The 14,030-nt window shown below is 43.4% G+C and overlaps 1 protein-coding gene across 8 annotated transcripts in view; it reads left to right on the top strand.

Annotated features, from left to right (window-relative positions):
• LOC106562867 (GTPase-activating Rap/Ran-GAP domain-like protein 3) overlaps positions 1–14,030 on the top strand; it is a 228,126-nt gene that overhangs the window by 131,984 nt on the left and 82,112 nt on the right. For all 8 annotated transcript variants that reach the window (XM_045689799.1, XM_045689794.1, XM_045689796.1 and 5 more), the window contains 7 exons: positions 6,042–6,141; positions 9,138–9,256; positions 9,802–9,866; positions 11,912–11,975; positions 13,523–13,549; positions 13,715–13,790; positions 13,895–13,993. In XM_045689799.1, coding sequence (XP_045545755.1) covers positions 6,042–6,141; positions 9,138–9,256; positions 9,802–9,866; positions 11,912–11,975; positions 13,523–13,549; positions 13,715–13,790; positions 13,895–13,993 — 550 coding nt within the window. The remainder of the gene's footprint in view (positions 1–6,041; positions 6,142–9,137; positions 9,257–9,801; positions 9,867–11,911; positions 11,976–13,522; positions 13,550–13,714; positions 13,791–13,894; positions 13,994–14,030) is intronic.

The raw sequence follows: 14,030 nt of genomic DNA, 5'->3' as shown, positions 1-14,030 counted from the left end.
TCTTCTGAGAAGGCTTTCCACTAGATGTTGGAACATTGCTGTGGGACTTGCTTCCATTCAGCCACAAGAGCATTAGTGAGGTCGGGCACTGATGTTGGGCGATTAGACCTGGCTCGCAGTCTGTGTTTCTGTTCATCTCAAAGGTGTTCGATGGGGTTGAGATCAGGGCTCCCAGCAGGCCAGTCAAGTTCTTCCACACCAATCTCGACAAACCATTTCTGTATGGACCTCGCTTTGTGCACAGGGACATTGTCATGCTGAAACAGGAAAGGGCCTTCCCCAAACTGTTGCCACAAAGTTGGAAACACAGAATTGTCTAGAATGTCATTGAATGCTGTAGCGTTAAGATTTCTCTTCACTGGAACCAAGGGGCTTAGCCCGAACCATGAGAAACAGCCCCAGACCATTATTCCTCCTCCACCAAACTTTACAGTTGGCACAATGGTGAAGCGTGAGTCATCACTCCAGAGAACGCATTTCCACTGCTCCAGAGTCCAATGGCAGCGAGCTTTACACCCCTACAGCTGCCACTTGGCATTCCACATGGTGATCTTAGGCTTTCTCGGCCATGGAAACCCATTTCAGGAAGCTCCCGACTAACAGTTCTTGTGCTGATGTTGCTTCCAGAAGCTGTTTGGAACTCTTCAGCACTCGGCGGTCCCATTCAGGTTCTGTGGCCTACCACTTCGTGCTGAGCCGTTGTTGCTCCTAGACATTTCCACTTCACAATAACAACACTTACAGTTGACCACGGCAGCTCTAGCAGGGAAGAAATTTGACTAACTGACTTCTTGGAAGGTGGCATTCTATGACGGTGCCACGTTGAAAGTCACTTAGCTCTTCAGTAAGGCCATTCTACTGCCAATGTTTGTTTATGGAGATTGCATGGCTGTGTGCTCTATTGTATACACCTGTCAGCAGTGGGTGTGGCTGAAATAGCCAAATCCACTAATTTGAAGGCGTGTCCACATACTTTTGTATATATAGTGTAGATATACAGTATAGTCCCGTGTGGCTCAGGTAGTAGAGCATGGTGCTTGCAACGCCAGGGTTGTGGTTTTGATTCCCATGGAGGACCAGTACCATGGTCATATGACAGGAAAATAGAGGTATTTGGCCATGCGGTGGTTTTGACATCCTGAAATACAAGTAGATATCTTTATTAACTTCATTGGGATAGGGGGCAGCATTGGGAAGTTTGGATGAAAAGCGTGCCCAGAGTAAACTGCCTGTTTCTCAGGGCAAGAAGCTAGTCATATGCATATTATTACAATAGTACTTTGGATAGAAAACACTCTAAAGTTTCCAAAACTGTTAAAATAATTTCTGTGAGTATAACAGAACTCATGTGGCAGGCAAAAACCTGAGAAAAATCCAACCAGGAAGTGGGAAATCTGACGTTTGTAGTTTTTTTAAGTGATTGCCTATCCAATATCCTGTGTCTATGGGGTCAGATTGCACTTCCTAAGGCTTCCACTAGATGTCAACAGTCTTTAGAAAGTTGTTTCAGGCTTCTATTGTGAAAGGGGAGAGAATAAGACCACTCAAAGCAAGTGGCTCAGCTGAAAGTCTTTAGTTGTTTATCGCACGTGGCCGTGAGTGCGAGCTCCGTTCCCTTTCCTTTCTAATGACAACGGAAATGTACGGTTGGAATATTATTGAAGATTTATGATAAAAACATCCTAAAGATTGATTATATACATGTTTCTACGAACTGTAATGGAACTTTTTTGACTTTTCGTCTGGACTTTGAGCTTGCACTTTGTTCATTTGGATCACTGGACTAAATGCACAAACAAAAAGGAGGTATTTGGACATAAAGATGAACTTTATCGAACAAAACGCACGTTTATTGTCTAACATGGAGACCTGGGAGTGCCATCAGATGAAGATCATCAAAGGTAAGTGATTCATTTTCACGCTATTTCTGACTTTTGTGACACCTCTCCTTGGTTGGAAAATGGCTGTATGGTTTTCTGTGGCTAGGCGCTGACCTAACATAATCGCATGGTGTGCTTTCGCCGTAAAGCCTTTTTGAAATTGGACACAGTGGCTGGATTAACAAGAAGTGTATCTTTAATTGTATGTATAACACTTGTATCTTTCATCAATGTTTATGATGAGTATTTCTGTAATTTGATGTGGCTCTGCATTTTCACCAGATGTTTTGTTTGAGACAATGCATTTCTGAACATAAAGTGCCAATTTCAAATGAGGTTTTTGGACATAAAGATGAACTTTATCGAACAAAACACACATTTATTGTCTAACATGGAGTCCTGGGAGTGCCATCCGGTGAAGATCATCAAAGGTTAGTGATTCATTTTAACGCTATTTCTGACTTTTGTGACACCTTTGGAAAATGGCTGTATTGTTTGTTTTCTTTGGCTAGGCACTGATCGCATGGTGTGCTTTCACCGTAAAGCCTTTTAGAAGTCAGACACTTGGATTAATCAAGAAGTGTATCTTTAAAATGGTGTATAATACTTGTATGTTTGAGGAATTTTAATTATGAGATTTCTGTTGTTTGAATTTGGCACCCTGCAATTTCACTGGCTGTTGGCTAGGTGGGACGCTAGCGTCCCGAACGATCCCAGAGAGGTTCAAATCAAATGTATTTATAAAGCCCTTCTTACATTAGCTGATATCTCAAAGTGCTGTACAAAAACCCAGCCTAAAACCCCAAACAGCAAGCAATGCAGGTGTAGAAGCACGGTCTGGTATTTGAAAGAATACTATATTTCCCTTGATGGAGTGATGCTGAATGTAAAAAATGGCTCAACTTACCTCTTTCTCCTAGTATAAAATAATATAATTTGTATATATTTTTTAGCATACAATATCGGTCAGTATTTGTATTATTTACTTTATACAGTCTTGTTTTGCTAATCTTTATCAAGGGATCCAATAATTCCGGACTCTGGGGCATGGACTCAACAAGGTGTCGAAAGCGTTTCACGGGGATGCTGGCCCGTGTTGACTCCAATGCTTCCCACAGTTGTGTCAAGTTGGCTGGATGTCCTTTGGGTGGTGGACCATTCTTGATGACTATGGGAAACTGTTGAATGGGAAAAACCCAGCAGTGTTGCAGTTCTTGACACACTCAAACCTGTGCACCTGGCACCTACTACCTCCCCTCCTTCAAAGGCACTTCAATATTTGTCTTGTCCATTCACCCTCTGTATGGCACACATACACAAACAAATTTAAAATCCTTCTTTAACCTGTCTCCTTTCCTTCAGCTACACTGATTGAAGTGGATTTAATAGGTCATATCAATAAGTAATCAAAGCGTTCACCTGGATCCACCTGGTCAGTCAATGTCATGGAAAAAGTAGGTGTTCATAATGTTTTGTACATTCAGTGTAGTCTGGTGTTTTGGGCAAGATGGTTAATAACAACCTAGTAGAATTGGGATTTCACTGTCCTCTTTTCTCTGGGGTTCAAATCAAATGTTATTTGTCACATGCGCCGAATACAACAGGTGTAGACCTTACAATGAAATGCTTACTTACAAGCCCTCAACCAACAATGCAGTTTTAAGAAAAACACCCCCCAAATAATAAGAGATAAAAGTAAAAAATTATTAAAGAGCAGCAGTACAATAACAATAGCGAGGCTATTGTTAGGGTTCGTTTCCTTGTTACTTGTCAGTCATTGGTGAAATTAGCATTATGACAAGATATTTAATTAAATCATTCAAAAACCTTTAATGCAATTGCAGACAAAAGTTGACAATCAGGAACATAGCACGCATGTTTCCGAGTAAGTTCTGCATCAAAGAAAAGGTCTCAAGTTGTTTTGTTAAACCCTAAGTCCGCCCTGGTGATGTCACTACCTACGTCATTACCTTTTTACTCCTGAGACCAAAACCGTGCCTACAAAGCTATATAAACAAGGCTTTTAGTGTTATTTAAAAACTTAGCAGTAAATGTTCACTCCTCAAAGTAGATTTATTGTGGAATGTTTGGCTAGTCTTCTCTCCTACACTCCCCTGCAGAGTTCCGTCTCAGTCACACATTTCTCAGAGGGGTCTCTTTATAAGAGAGAGAGAGAACTAGAAAACAACTGTGGAACAATTCTAAACCTCTATAATGAATGTATATATTGTTAATCTGTAGTCTAGGACCCTATAAATGTAAGGAGGGAGGGGTCAATTAAACATAATCAATTATTCTAATACATCAAACATTTTGCTACAGCCCTTATCATGACCACTAGGTGAACCCGACACTATATACAGGGGGTACCGGTACAGAGTCAATGTTTGGGGGCACCGGTTATTCGAGGTAATTGAGGTAATATGTATATGTAGGTAGAGGTATTAAAGTGACTATGCATAGATAATAACAGAGAGTAGCAGCAGTGTAAAATAGAGGGGGGAGAGGGGGGGGCAATGCAAATAGTCTGGGTAGCCATTTGATTAGATGTTTAGGAGTCTTATGCCTTGGGGGTAGAAGCTATTTAGAAGCGTCTTGGACCCAGACTTAGCGCTCGGGTACCGCTTCCCATGCTGTAGCAGAGAGAACAGTCTATGACTAGGGTGGCTGGAGTCTTTGACAATTTTTAGGGACTTCCTCTGACAACGCCTGGTATAGAATTCCTAGATGGCAGGAAGCTTGGCTCCAGTGGTGTACGAGGACGTTCGTACTACCCTCTGTAGTGCCTTGAGGCCGAGCATTTGCCATACCAGGCAGTGATGCAACCAGTCAGGATGCTCTCGATGGTGCAGCTGTAGAACCTTTTGAGGATCTGAGGACCCATGCCAAAACTTGACGCTCTCAACCTACTCCACTACAGCCCCGTCGAAGAGAATGGTGGCATGCTCGGTCCTCCTTTTCCTGTGGTCCACAATCATCTCCTTTGTCTTGATCATGTTGAGGAGAGGTTGTTGTCCTGGCACCACATGGCCAGGTCTCTGACCTCCTCCCTCCTCCCATTGTCGTGTCATTGGCAAGCTTAATGATGGTGTTGGAGTCATGCCTGGCCGTGCAGTCATGAGTGAACAGGGAGTACAGGAGGGGACTGAGCACGCACCCCTGAGGGGCCCCCGTGTTGGTGATCAGCGTGGCGGATGTGTTGTTACCTACCCTTACCACCTACGGGCGGCCTGTCAAGAAGTCCAGGATCCAGTTGCAGAGGGAGGTGTTTAGTCCCATGGTCCTTAGCTTAGTGATGAGCTTTGAGGGCACTGTGGTGTTGAACGCTGAGCTGTAGTCAATGAATGGCATTCTCACATAGGTGTTCCTTTTGTCCAGGTGGGAAAGGGCAGTGTTGAGGGCAATAGAGATTGCATCGTCTGTGGATCTGTTGGGGCGGGATGCAAATTGGGGTGGGTCTAGGATTTCTGGGATAATGGTGTTGATGTGAGCCTTTCAAAGCACATCATGGCTACAGACGTGAGTGCTACGGGTCGGTAGTCATTTAGGCAGGTTACCTTAGTGTTCTTGGACACAGGGACTATGGTGGTCTGATTAAAACATGTTGGTATTACAGACTCAGACAGGGAGAGGTTGAAAATGTCAGTGAAGACACCTGACAGTTGGTCAATGGTGTGTGTGTGTGTGTGTGTGTGTGTGTGTGTGTGTGTGTGTGTGTGTGTGGTGTACTTTTGTGTACATACGTGTGTGTGTAGTCTGTGGGTGTCTGTGAGGCTTAGCTTCAATAGGATGAATCCACAATGGGACAGCCACTCAATGAGGAGGAGGTGCATCGATCAGGGGGCAGAGGCCTTAATGTTAATATTGATGACAGGGGGATGTACTGATTACAAAGTTACTCTTCTTCCGTGGCCAGACTAAACAATGATGTGTGTGTGTTTTGAAGGTCAGTCTGTAGATCAATGTATGTGTTTATTGGCGTAAATCAGTGTGTGGCCCCTGGGTACAGAGACCATAATGAGTCATGCTGTGACCATTTATGCTGACGTGTGGTGAAATATGCGTTCGTGCATGTGTGTGCGTTTCACTAACCCAGAGTGTGTCTCTGTGTGGGTGTGCGTACATTTGTGTGTGTTTGCGCGTGTGTGTGTTTGTGTGTAGCCGATGGACTACACCCCGGGAATCTGGAGAAGAACCGATGTCCATTTGGAGAACCCAGAGTACCACACCAGATGGTTCTTCAAATACTTCCTGGGAAAAGGTCCGTTTTGCTCCACAACTCTCTGTCTCACACACGCCTAACCTAATTCTAACCCTAATTGTATCACTTACCCCTAAGCCTAAAATTGTTTTTTTCCTTGTGCCCTCACTTTCCTTTTTTTCCTATCCTTGTGAGGACTTATGGTCCCCGCAAAGATTGTAAAACCAAAAACACACAAGCACACACACACATGCAGGGGGATAACAACATTAACATCTGACTGGCTCCATAGTCAACATGAGCGGCCAGCAGCCTCCGGAGAGCCTAGTCGTGACGGTCGTTAAAAATGCGTTACCCTCCTCCTCCTTCCATCTTCCTTCTTCAGAGCCCTCGCTTCTTCGGATAGGCGTGGGTGTGCGTGCATGCGTGTGAGTACGTGCATGTGTGCGGGTTATTCAAGCACAAGAAAACAAGACCCCAGGCTTAAGTGAACTGTTTCAAATCAGGATGAATACCATAGAGGGACTGAAGGAAAGAAAGGGATGGAGAGAGAGGAGAGTGAGCGAGAGGAAGATAAAGAGAAATGGATAGAGTCAAGGAGAGAGAAATAAATAGATAAAAGGACGGAGAGAGAGAAAAAGAGGGAGAGCAGAGTTCTTGTTTTTAATTAGGTTTGTTGGGTCTGGTCAGTGTTCTGTCTGAATATGTTGCCGTGTCAACCGGACAGAGAGGGAGCTGAATGCCGATTGGTGCTGTCTCACACACGCACAAACACACATACATGTACACACACACATATATTCAAGCAGAACACATGCAGGCAAACATACCCTACTCAACATTCCATATAGGAAACACTAGGCCTCACTGTGGTGGCAACAACTAATTCCTGCCAGAAATTAACAGACACTGTAATGAACTCTTATGACCACACAGCAAAGGACAAAGTCAACAATTGAAGAGTTTTGTTCCAAAACACTATATCCACCAATTTTTCACATTTGTGCTTTTTCATCAGAAATGATTGCTTATGGGTACCTTCATGTGTGTGTAAAATATGACTGTTCTCAGATTTTTGATTCATAGATTGGGGGAAAAATTATATACATCCATTCTTTAACTGGATTGGAATGTTTGTATACTGTATATTTGACTGTGATATGTGACCAACTGGCTCGATTCGGTCTTATGTAGCAAAATTTGAAATCGTGTTTTTTTTTTATTGAATATAAGTAGAGACTCAGAGATAGAAAATGGTATATCATACACTACAGTTGAGGAACATTGTGAAAGTAATTCTGCTTTGAAAGTTGATAAACTTGTAGCCTCACTTTTTGAGAAAATGGACCTTGAATATTTTTGGTACACCTACTGGAGAGTTCTTCTTTGTCTACACCCATTCAGCATCGTTCACACCCTCTTAAGCTTTAACCCCACCCATCTCTTTAAGGATTCACATAAGGCCATATACTAAACATCCAAAGATTTCAAGACTAAAGGCTGGTTTATACTACGGGTATGTTCGTAAATTTAATCTGGAGTGCCAGAGTGTGCTCTGGGCATTCGTGAACTCAGAGCTTTGTCAGATTCAGAGCATTTCGCTCTCGGAGCATTCAGAGCGCACACTGGATGCTCTGGCTGAGGAGTAGGGTTGATTCGAGCGTTCTGTCCTAACAACAGCAGTCAAGCACCCAATCTAACTGGCTAACGTTAGCTAGCTTGCTAGCTACTTCCAGACACAAATGAGAGAACAGCTTACTCTGATAATTTTACTCGCACTAGCAGAGCTGGTTAAGCTGTTTTATGTTATCCAGAGCGTTGGTGACAAACTGTGCTGCGGGCAGAGATTTATTTTCTTTTTTTTTGCCGACGTTTACTGAAACCGGCCATATTCAACGTGTGTTGAGCGTTTGTAAATTCATCAGTTATTCTGTGCTCTGGCACACTCAGACGAGTGCTCTGAAATCGGAGTAGATAGCCAGAGCGAATGTACCAGCTATCGACAGTTGTTGCAGTGAAATCAAAACATTCTATTGAAATGGTTACTTCCATAGTGGAGTACAATTATTATTCTTATTTTTTTGTTGTTGCCCTTTTTCTCCCCAATTTTCGTGATATCCAATTGGAAGTTAGTCTTGTCCCATCGCTGCAACTCCCGTATGGACTTGGCGAAGGTCGAGAGCCATGCGTCCTCCGAAACATGACCTTGCCAAGCCGCACTGCTTTTTGACACACTGCTCGCTTAACCTGGAAGCCAGCCGCACCAATGTGTCGGAGGGAACACTGTCCTACTGGCGACCGTGTCAGCGTGCAGAAGCGTGCTACATGGCAGACTAATTCGATCTCATCCATCCAGCATTATCTCAGCCAATCATGGCTAGCGGGAAGGTGACTTACTTTTTCTGTGACTAAACCAACTACACTCATAATTTAACAATTGTATTCATATTTTCAGATAGCATACAAGTTTGATATTAAGGCACATAAAAGTTTACATGTTCCAGAAGACATTTCTGCCAAAAATGATGTATATATTTTTTAAGTTTACGCTCAAATGGCTCTCCTGTGAAGTAGTAACGTGCGACATATGCCTAGTTTCCTGAAACGAGTCACATATGTGGTTGTCTCACCTAGCTATCTGAAGATGAATGCGTTACCTGTAAGTTACTCTGGATAAGAGCATCTGCTAAATGACTAATATGTCAAATATACAGATCTCTCATTACTGTATTGCAATTCTAAACAGCAGTCACTGTGACGTCTAAAAAGGGAGAGGGAAAAAAAGTACCTGCCGGTAACTTACAAATTGAAGCATACAGGTGTTATGATGCGTCTTGTGATCGGAGAGCACACTGTTGCGAAAAGTTTAAAAAAAATTGTGCAACAGAACAATAAACCTAAACTGTCTTATTGGACAAGTTTTGATAATGCATCCTCGTTTCACTCCGATTCTGAACGTTTTCTTCCGTTTCATGCCTAGTGAACACGACTGAAGGGTCCCACACAGCAGAGTGTATGGCAGTGTGTGACAGTGTGTGTGTGTTTTCTCCCCCCAGTCCACCAGAATTACGTTGGTACGGATGCAGAGAAGAACCCCTTCTACCTGTCTGTGGTTCTGTCTGACCAGAACAACCAACGGGTCCCTCAGTATAGAGCCATCCTCTGGAGGAAGACAGTAAGTCACTGACTTTATGCACAGATCTAGGATCAGCTCACCCTTACAAAATCCTAACCTTAAGCATTGGTATCTGTGCAAGTTGGCTTTAGATACCGATCTAGGATCTGCTCAACCTTTCCCAATGCAAAACCTTGATCATTAAGGTGAAAAATGCATATACCGTATAGACCTTAGATCAGTGTCTATGGGCAACATTATACTTTATCCATGAGTCATAGCTTCTGTGTGTGGGGTGGGGGAGTTTGGAGGTTCAGCTGTGAGGTGTGTGTGTGTGTGTGTGTGTGTGTGTGTGTGTGTGTGTGTGTGTGTGTGTGTGTGTGTGTGTGTGTGTGCGCGCACGTGCGAGTTTGGCAGCGAGATAGAGGGGTGTGAGTCATTCAGAAGAGTTAACTAGCTTCCTCACTGAGCTCCTGTTTCAGATTCAAGCACCATACCGCACCTGATTAGGATGGCCTTATGCCTTCTGTTCAGATAGATGATGAATACTTTCTCTCCACATCCGGACCTGAGATAATTGTATCTCTTCTCTTCTATCTCCCCAGGGAACTCTGAAGATCAGTCTGCCATACAGCCCCACTAAAACACTATCAGTCAAGTCCATCTTAAGGTAAGCACTGCTCAGGATGTTATTCAATACACTGTTTCACATGGACACATTGACTATGGATATGTAGTATTATTGTATGCTTCTATTCTGTTAGATTTAAATGAACTAAATGAACATATGCATCTTAAAGGAGAATTTTCCTATTTCTGCAGTATGTAATGGAATGTTATAGAAGAGTCCAGACACTTTTTTTGGTGATTTAGCTTGTTTTTTAGAAACATACCCCAGCTGCAATTCACTTCCTCATTGCTCATTGTGCAGTATCAGGGCATGCAAAAGATATGTACAAAAGCTCCAAAAACACCCAAATATGTCTTTTTAGAAACTGACACACACTCATTATAGTGTGATGAGTGATAGATATAGTGAATACACATCCGCCACGCTGATCACCAACACAGGGGCCACTCAGGGGTGCGTGCTAAGTCCCCTCCTGTACTTCCTGTTCACTCATGACTGCACGGCCAGGCATGACTCCAACACCATCATTAAGTTTGCTGATGACACAACAGTGGTAGGCCTGATCACCGACAACGACGAGACAGCCTATAGGAAGGAGGTCAGAGACCTGGTCGTGTGGTGCCAGGACAACAACCTCTCCCTCAACGTGATCAAGACAAAGGAGATGATTGTGGACTACAGGAAAAGGAGGGCTGAGCACGCCTCCATTCTCATCGACAGGGCTGTAGTGGAGCAGGTTGAGAGCTTCAAGTTCCTTGGTGTCCACATCACCAACAAACTATCATTGTCCAAGCACACCAAGACAGTTGTGAAGAGGGCACGACAAAACCTATTCCCCCTCAGGAGACTGAAAAGATTTGGCATGGGTCCTCAGATCCTCAAAAGGTTCTACAGCTGCACCATCGAGAGCATCCTGACTGGTTGCAATCACTGCTTGGTATGGCAAATGCTCGGCCTCCGACCGCAAGGCACTACAGAGGGTATTGTGTATGTCCCCGTACACCACTGGGTCCAAGCTTCCTGTCATCCAGGAACTCTATACCAGGTGGTGTCAGAGGAAGGCCCTAAAAATTGTAATAGACTCCAGCCACATTAGTCATAGACTGTTCTCTCTGCTACCGCACGGCAAGCGGTACCGGAACACCAAGTCTCGGTCCAAGAGGCTGCGAAACATCTTCTACTCCCAAGCCATAAGACTCCTGAACATCTAATCAAATGGCTACTCAGACTATTTGCATTGACCCCCCCCCGCCCTCTTTTACGCTGCTGCTACTCTGTTATTATCTATGCATAGTCACTTTAATAACTCTACCTACATGTACATATTACCTCGACTAACCGGTGCCTGTTATTTTACTGCTGCGCTTTAACTACTTGTTACTTTTATTTCTTATTCTTATATGTATTTTTTTTAACTGCATTCATTGTTGGTTAGGGGATTGTAAGTAAGCATTTCACTGTAAGTGCTACACCTGTTGTATTGGGCGCATGTGACTAATTGATTTGATGTCGGTCTTTAAATGTTGTACACATGAAATTGTAGAACTTTATCTGCAACGTTATAATAAATTTTGGTCGAGTAGCACTGTTTTCTCTACGAAGCTGTGCAGGCCGTGCGTGTCCCTATAGTACACGGACACAGCCCGTGCAGCACAACTAGTAGAAGAAACATCTTGGTTCGTCACAAAAGGGAACATAACGTTGCGGATAAAGTTCTGAATGACACAATTTCATGGGTACTGGCTCAACATCTAAAGAACCTACATCAATATACTGAGAGTGTGTCCATTTCTAAAATAACATATTTGTTTATTTTTTGAGCTTTTGGTCAAGTCTTTTGCATGCCCTGATACTGCTCAATGAGCAACGAGGAAGTTAATCGGGGTAAGTTTCTCAAAAACAAGCCAAATAGATATTTACTTCAGAAACAGGAACATTCTGCTTTAAGATAAGAATGGAATGAAACATGTTATTGCATGTAAACTTGACTTTTTAGCCCCTCCCTTTCCTCCTCTCCTCCCTCCCTCTTCTCCCTCTCTCCACTCTCCTCCCCTCCCTCTCCCACCCCTCCTCCTCTCCTCCAGTGCGATGAACCTGGACAGGTTTGAGAAGGGCCCGAGGGAGATTCTCAACCCAGAGATACAGAAGGTGAGATTACACTGTTTCAGCCACAGAGATATAAGCAATAAGGCCCGAGGGGGTGTGGTATAAGGCCAATATACCACAGCTAAGTGCTGTTCTTAGGCACAACACAGAGTGCCTGCATACAGCCCTTAGCCGTGGTATATTGGCCATATACCACAAACCCAGAGATGCCTTATTGCTATTATAAACTGGTTAACAACATAATTAGAACAGTAAACAAGTACTTTTGCGTCATACCGGTGATATATTGTCTGATATACCACAGCTTTCAGCCAATCAGCATCCAGGACGCAAACTACCGGCTTTATAATTATATATAATAGTCATGTTCTATTTCTATTGTATCAGCCCAATACTTTAAGTGAAATTTCCTTTCGTAGGATAGCCAGAGGCTTTGTAATTCATATTCATGAGATACGTCGGATGATTGGTTGAGCCTTCTTGGGTGTGTGACATCACACAGATGCGCTGAAGAGCCAGCCATCTGTTTAGCTTGCTCGTCGGCATGAGCAGTATAAGCATCGAACAATTTGGGAAAGCCAGCTACAGCTTAGTTAATTAGGAAATAAATAAAAGCCTCACCAGCTAGCTACCAATCTATTTTAGTTTCACTGTCCGATAATTCGTCAAACTAATTGTTATTTTTACCTTTGCACAAACTGTCTGTTGCTTGATAAGAGTAAGTTAACCCTATCAAAGAATAGGTCATCCACGATTAGTCGACCAGTGAGCTAGCTACTTTTCAGTAATTTAGCTATCCTCCTAAATGTGATGGCCAGTGGATAAACTAACTGTGAGTTGAACATATTTAACTGGCAACTAGTTTGTTTTCAGACATTGTTGCACATGGTGTTATCATGTCTAACCAGTTGGCCATGTGCTGACGAGCTCCCGAGTCTAGCAAGCTGCATTGGTTGGCGTCCATAATTAGCTGTTAGCTAGCTAGTTGGCTACTGCCAGACCAGTGTGAACCAGCAATGCAGAATGCTAGCTAGCTACATTTCAGTCAGTAGCTGTCCTTCTAAATGCTGTGGTCACTGGATAAACTATGAGTTTAACATATTTGGCAGAAAATGAGCAAGTAGCCAGTTGTTGTCATGGTGGAATCAAGGCCTGAACGAGTTCAAACATTTAAACCTGTCTTCCTCTATCTAACTAGCTGAAGCCTATGTGCCCATGAGCTCCTGAGTCTAGACACAGCCTAACTAATGTTAGCTAGCTAGCGTCACTGGCTGAGGTGACTCAAACCCTGTAGCTAGCTACTGTTATTGGGGTGCAGGAATATTAGATGTCTTTCAATTTTAAGATAACGCTCATTGAAGTTGGTGGTTACTGCTGGTTTCAGATCCGAGGCGAGATAAATTATCCACCATGTTTTGGTAAGGACTCGGAGTGACGTCACACACCCAAGAAGGCTCAATAAATTGCCTGACAGATAATGACTTTGCCTCCGGCTATCCCTACGAAAGGAAATGTTGCATACTGTAACAGATCTGTGAGTCATTGGCGAGGCAAACTGATGTTAACTGTGCTTTGTGTTCTATCCACAGGACCTACTGGTGTTGGAGGAGCAAGAGGTAGAGCATTTATTTATTCTGTCATGAATGTCACTCTTTCAAGTGAATACTATAGGTACTAGTGTTGACCACTATCTTACTAGAGATTTCCTTCTGCTCTCTACTACGGTTGCTTGTCTGGTTTTGGCAGATAATGAAAGTGACCTTTAAACTGCATTTTCTTAGGGTTCTGTTAACTTCAAGTTCGGTGTCCTGTATGCCAAAGATGGACAGCTCACAGATGATGAGATGTTTAGCAACGGTAAGTCACTAACATTGTGGGTAGTAAGTATCACATACACAATTTGAAGTATCCATGTCCTGTGAATAGTACTTTCAACCCTGCTCTTTCTTCTGTTCCTTCAGAAACAGGAAGCGAGAGCTTCGATAAGTTCCTCAACCTGCTAGGGGACACAATCTCTCTGCAGGGCTGGGCGGGCTACCGCGGTGGACTGGATACCAAAAGTAAGACCTGGTCACCAACACACACACACACACACAC

This window comes from Salmo salar, chromosome ssa11 (assembly GCF_905237065.1).
Source record: "Salmo salar chromosome ssa11, Ssal_v3.1, whole genome shotgun sequence".
In the NCBI taxonomy this organism is placed as follows: domain Eukaryota; kingdom Metazoa; phylum Chordata; class Actinopteri; order Salmoniformes; family Salmonidae; genus Salmo; species Salmo salar.
Note: the sequence above shows the minus strand (reverse complement) of the source record. Positions and strands in the feature narration are given on the sequence as shown.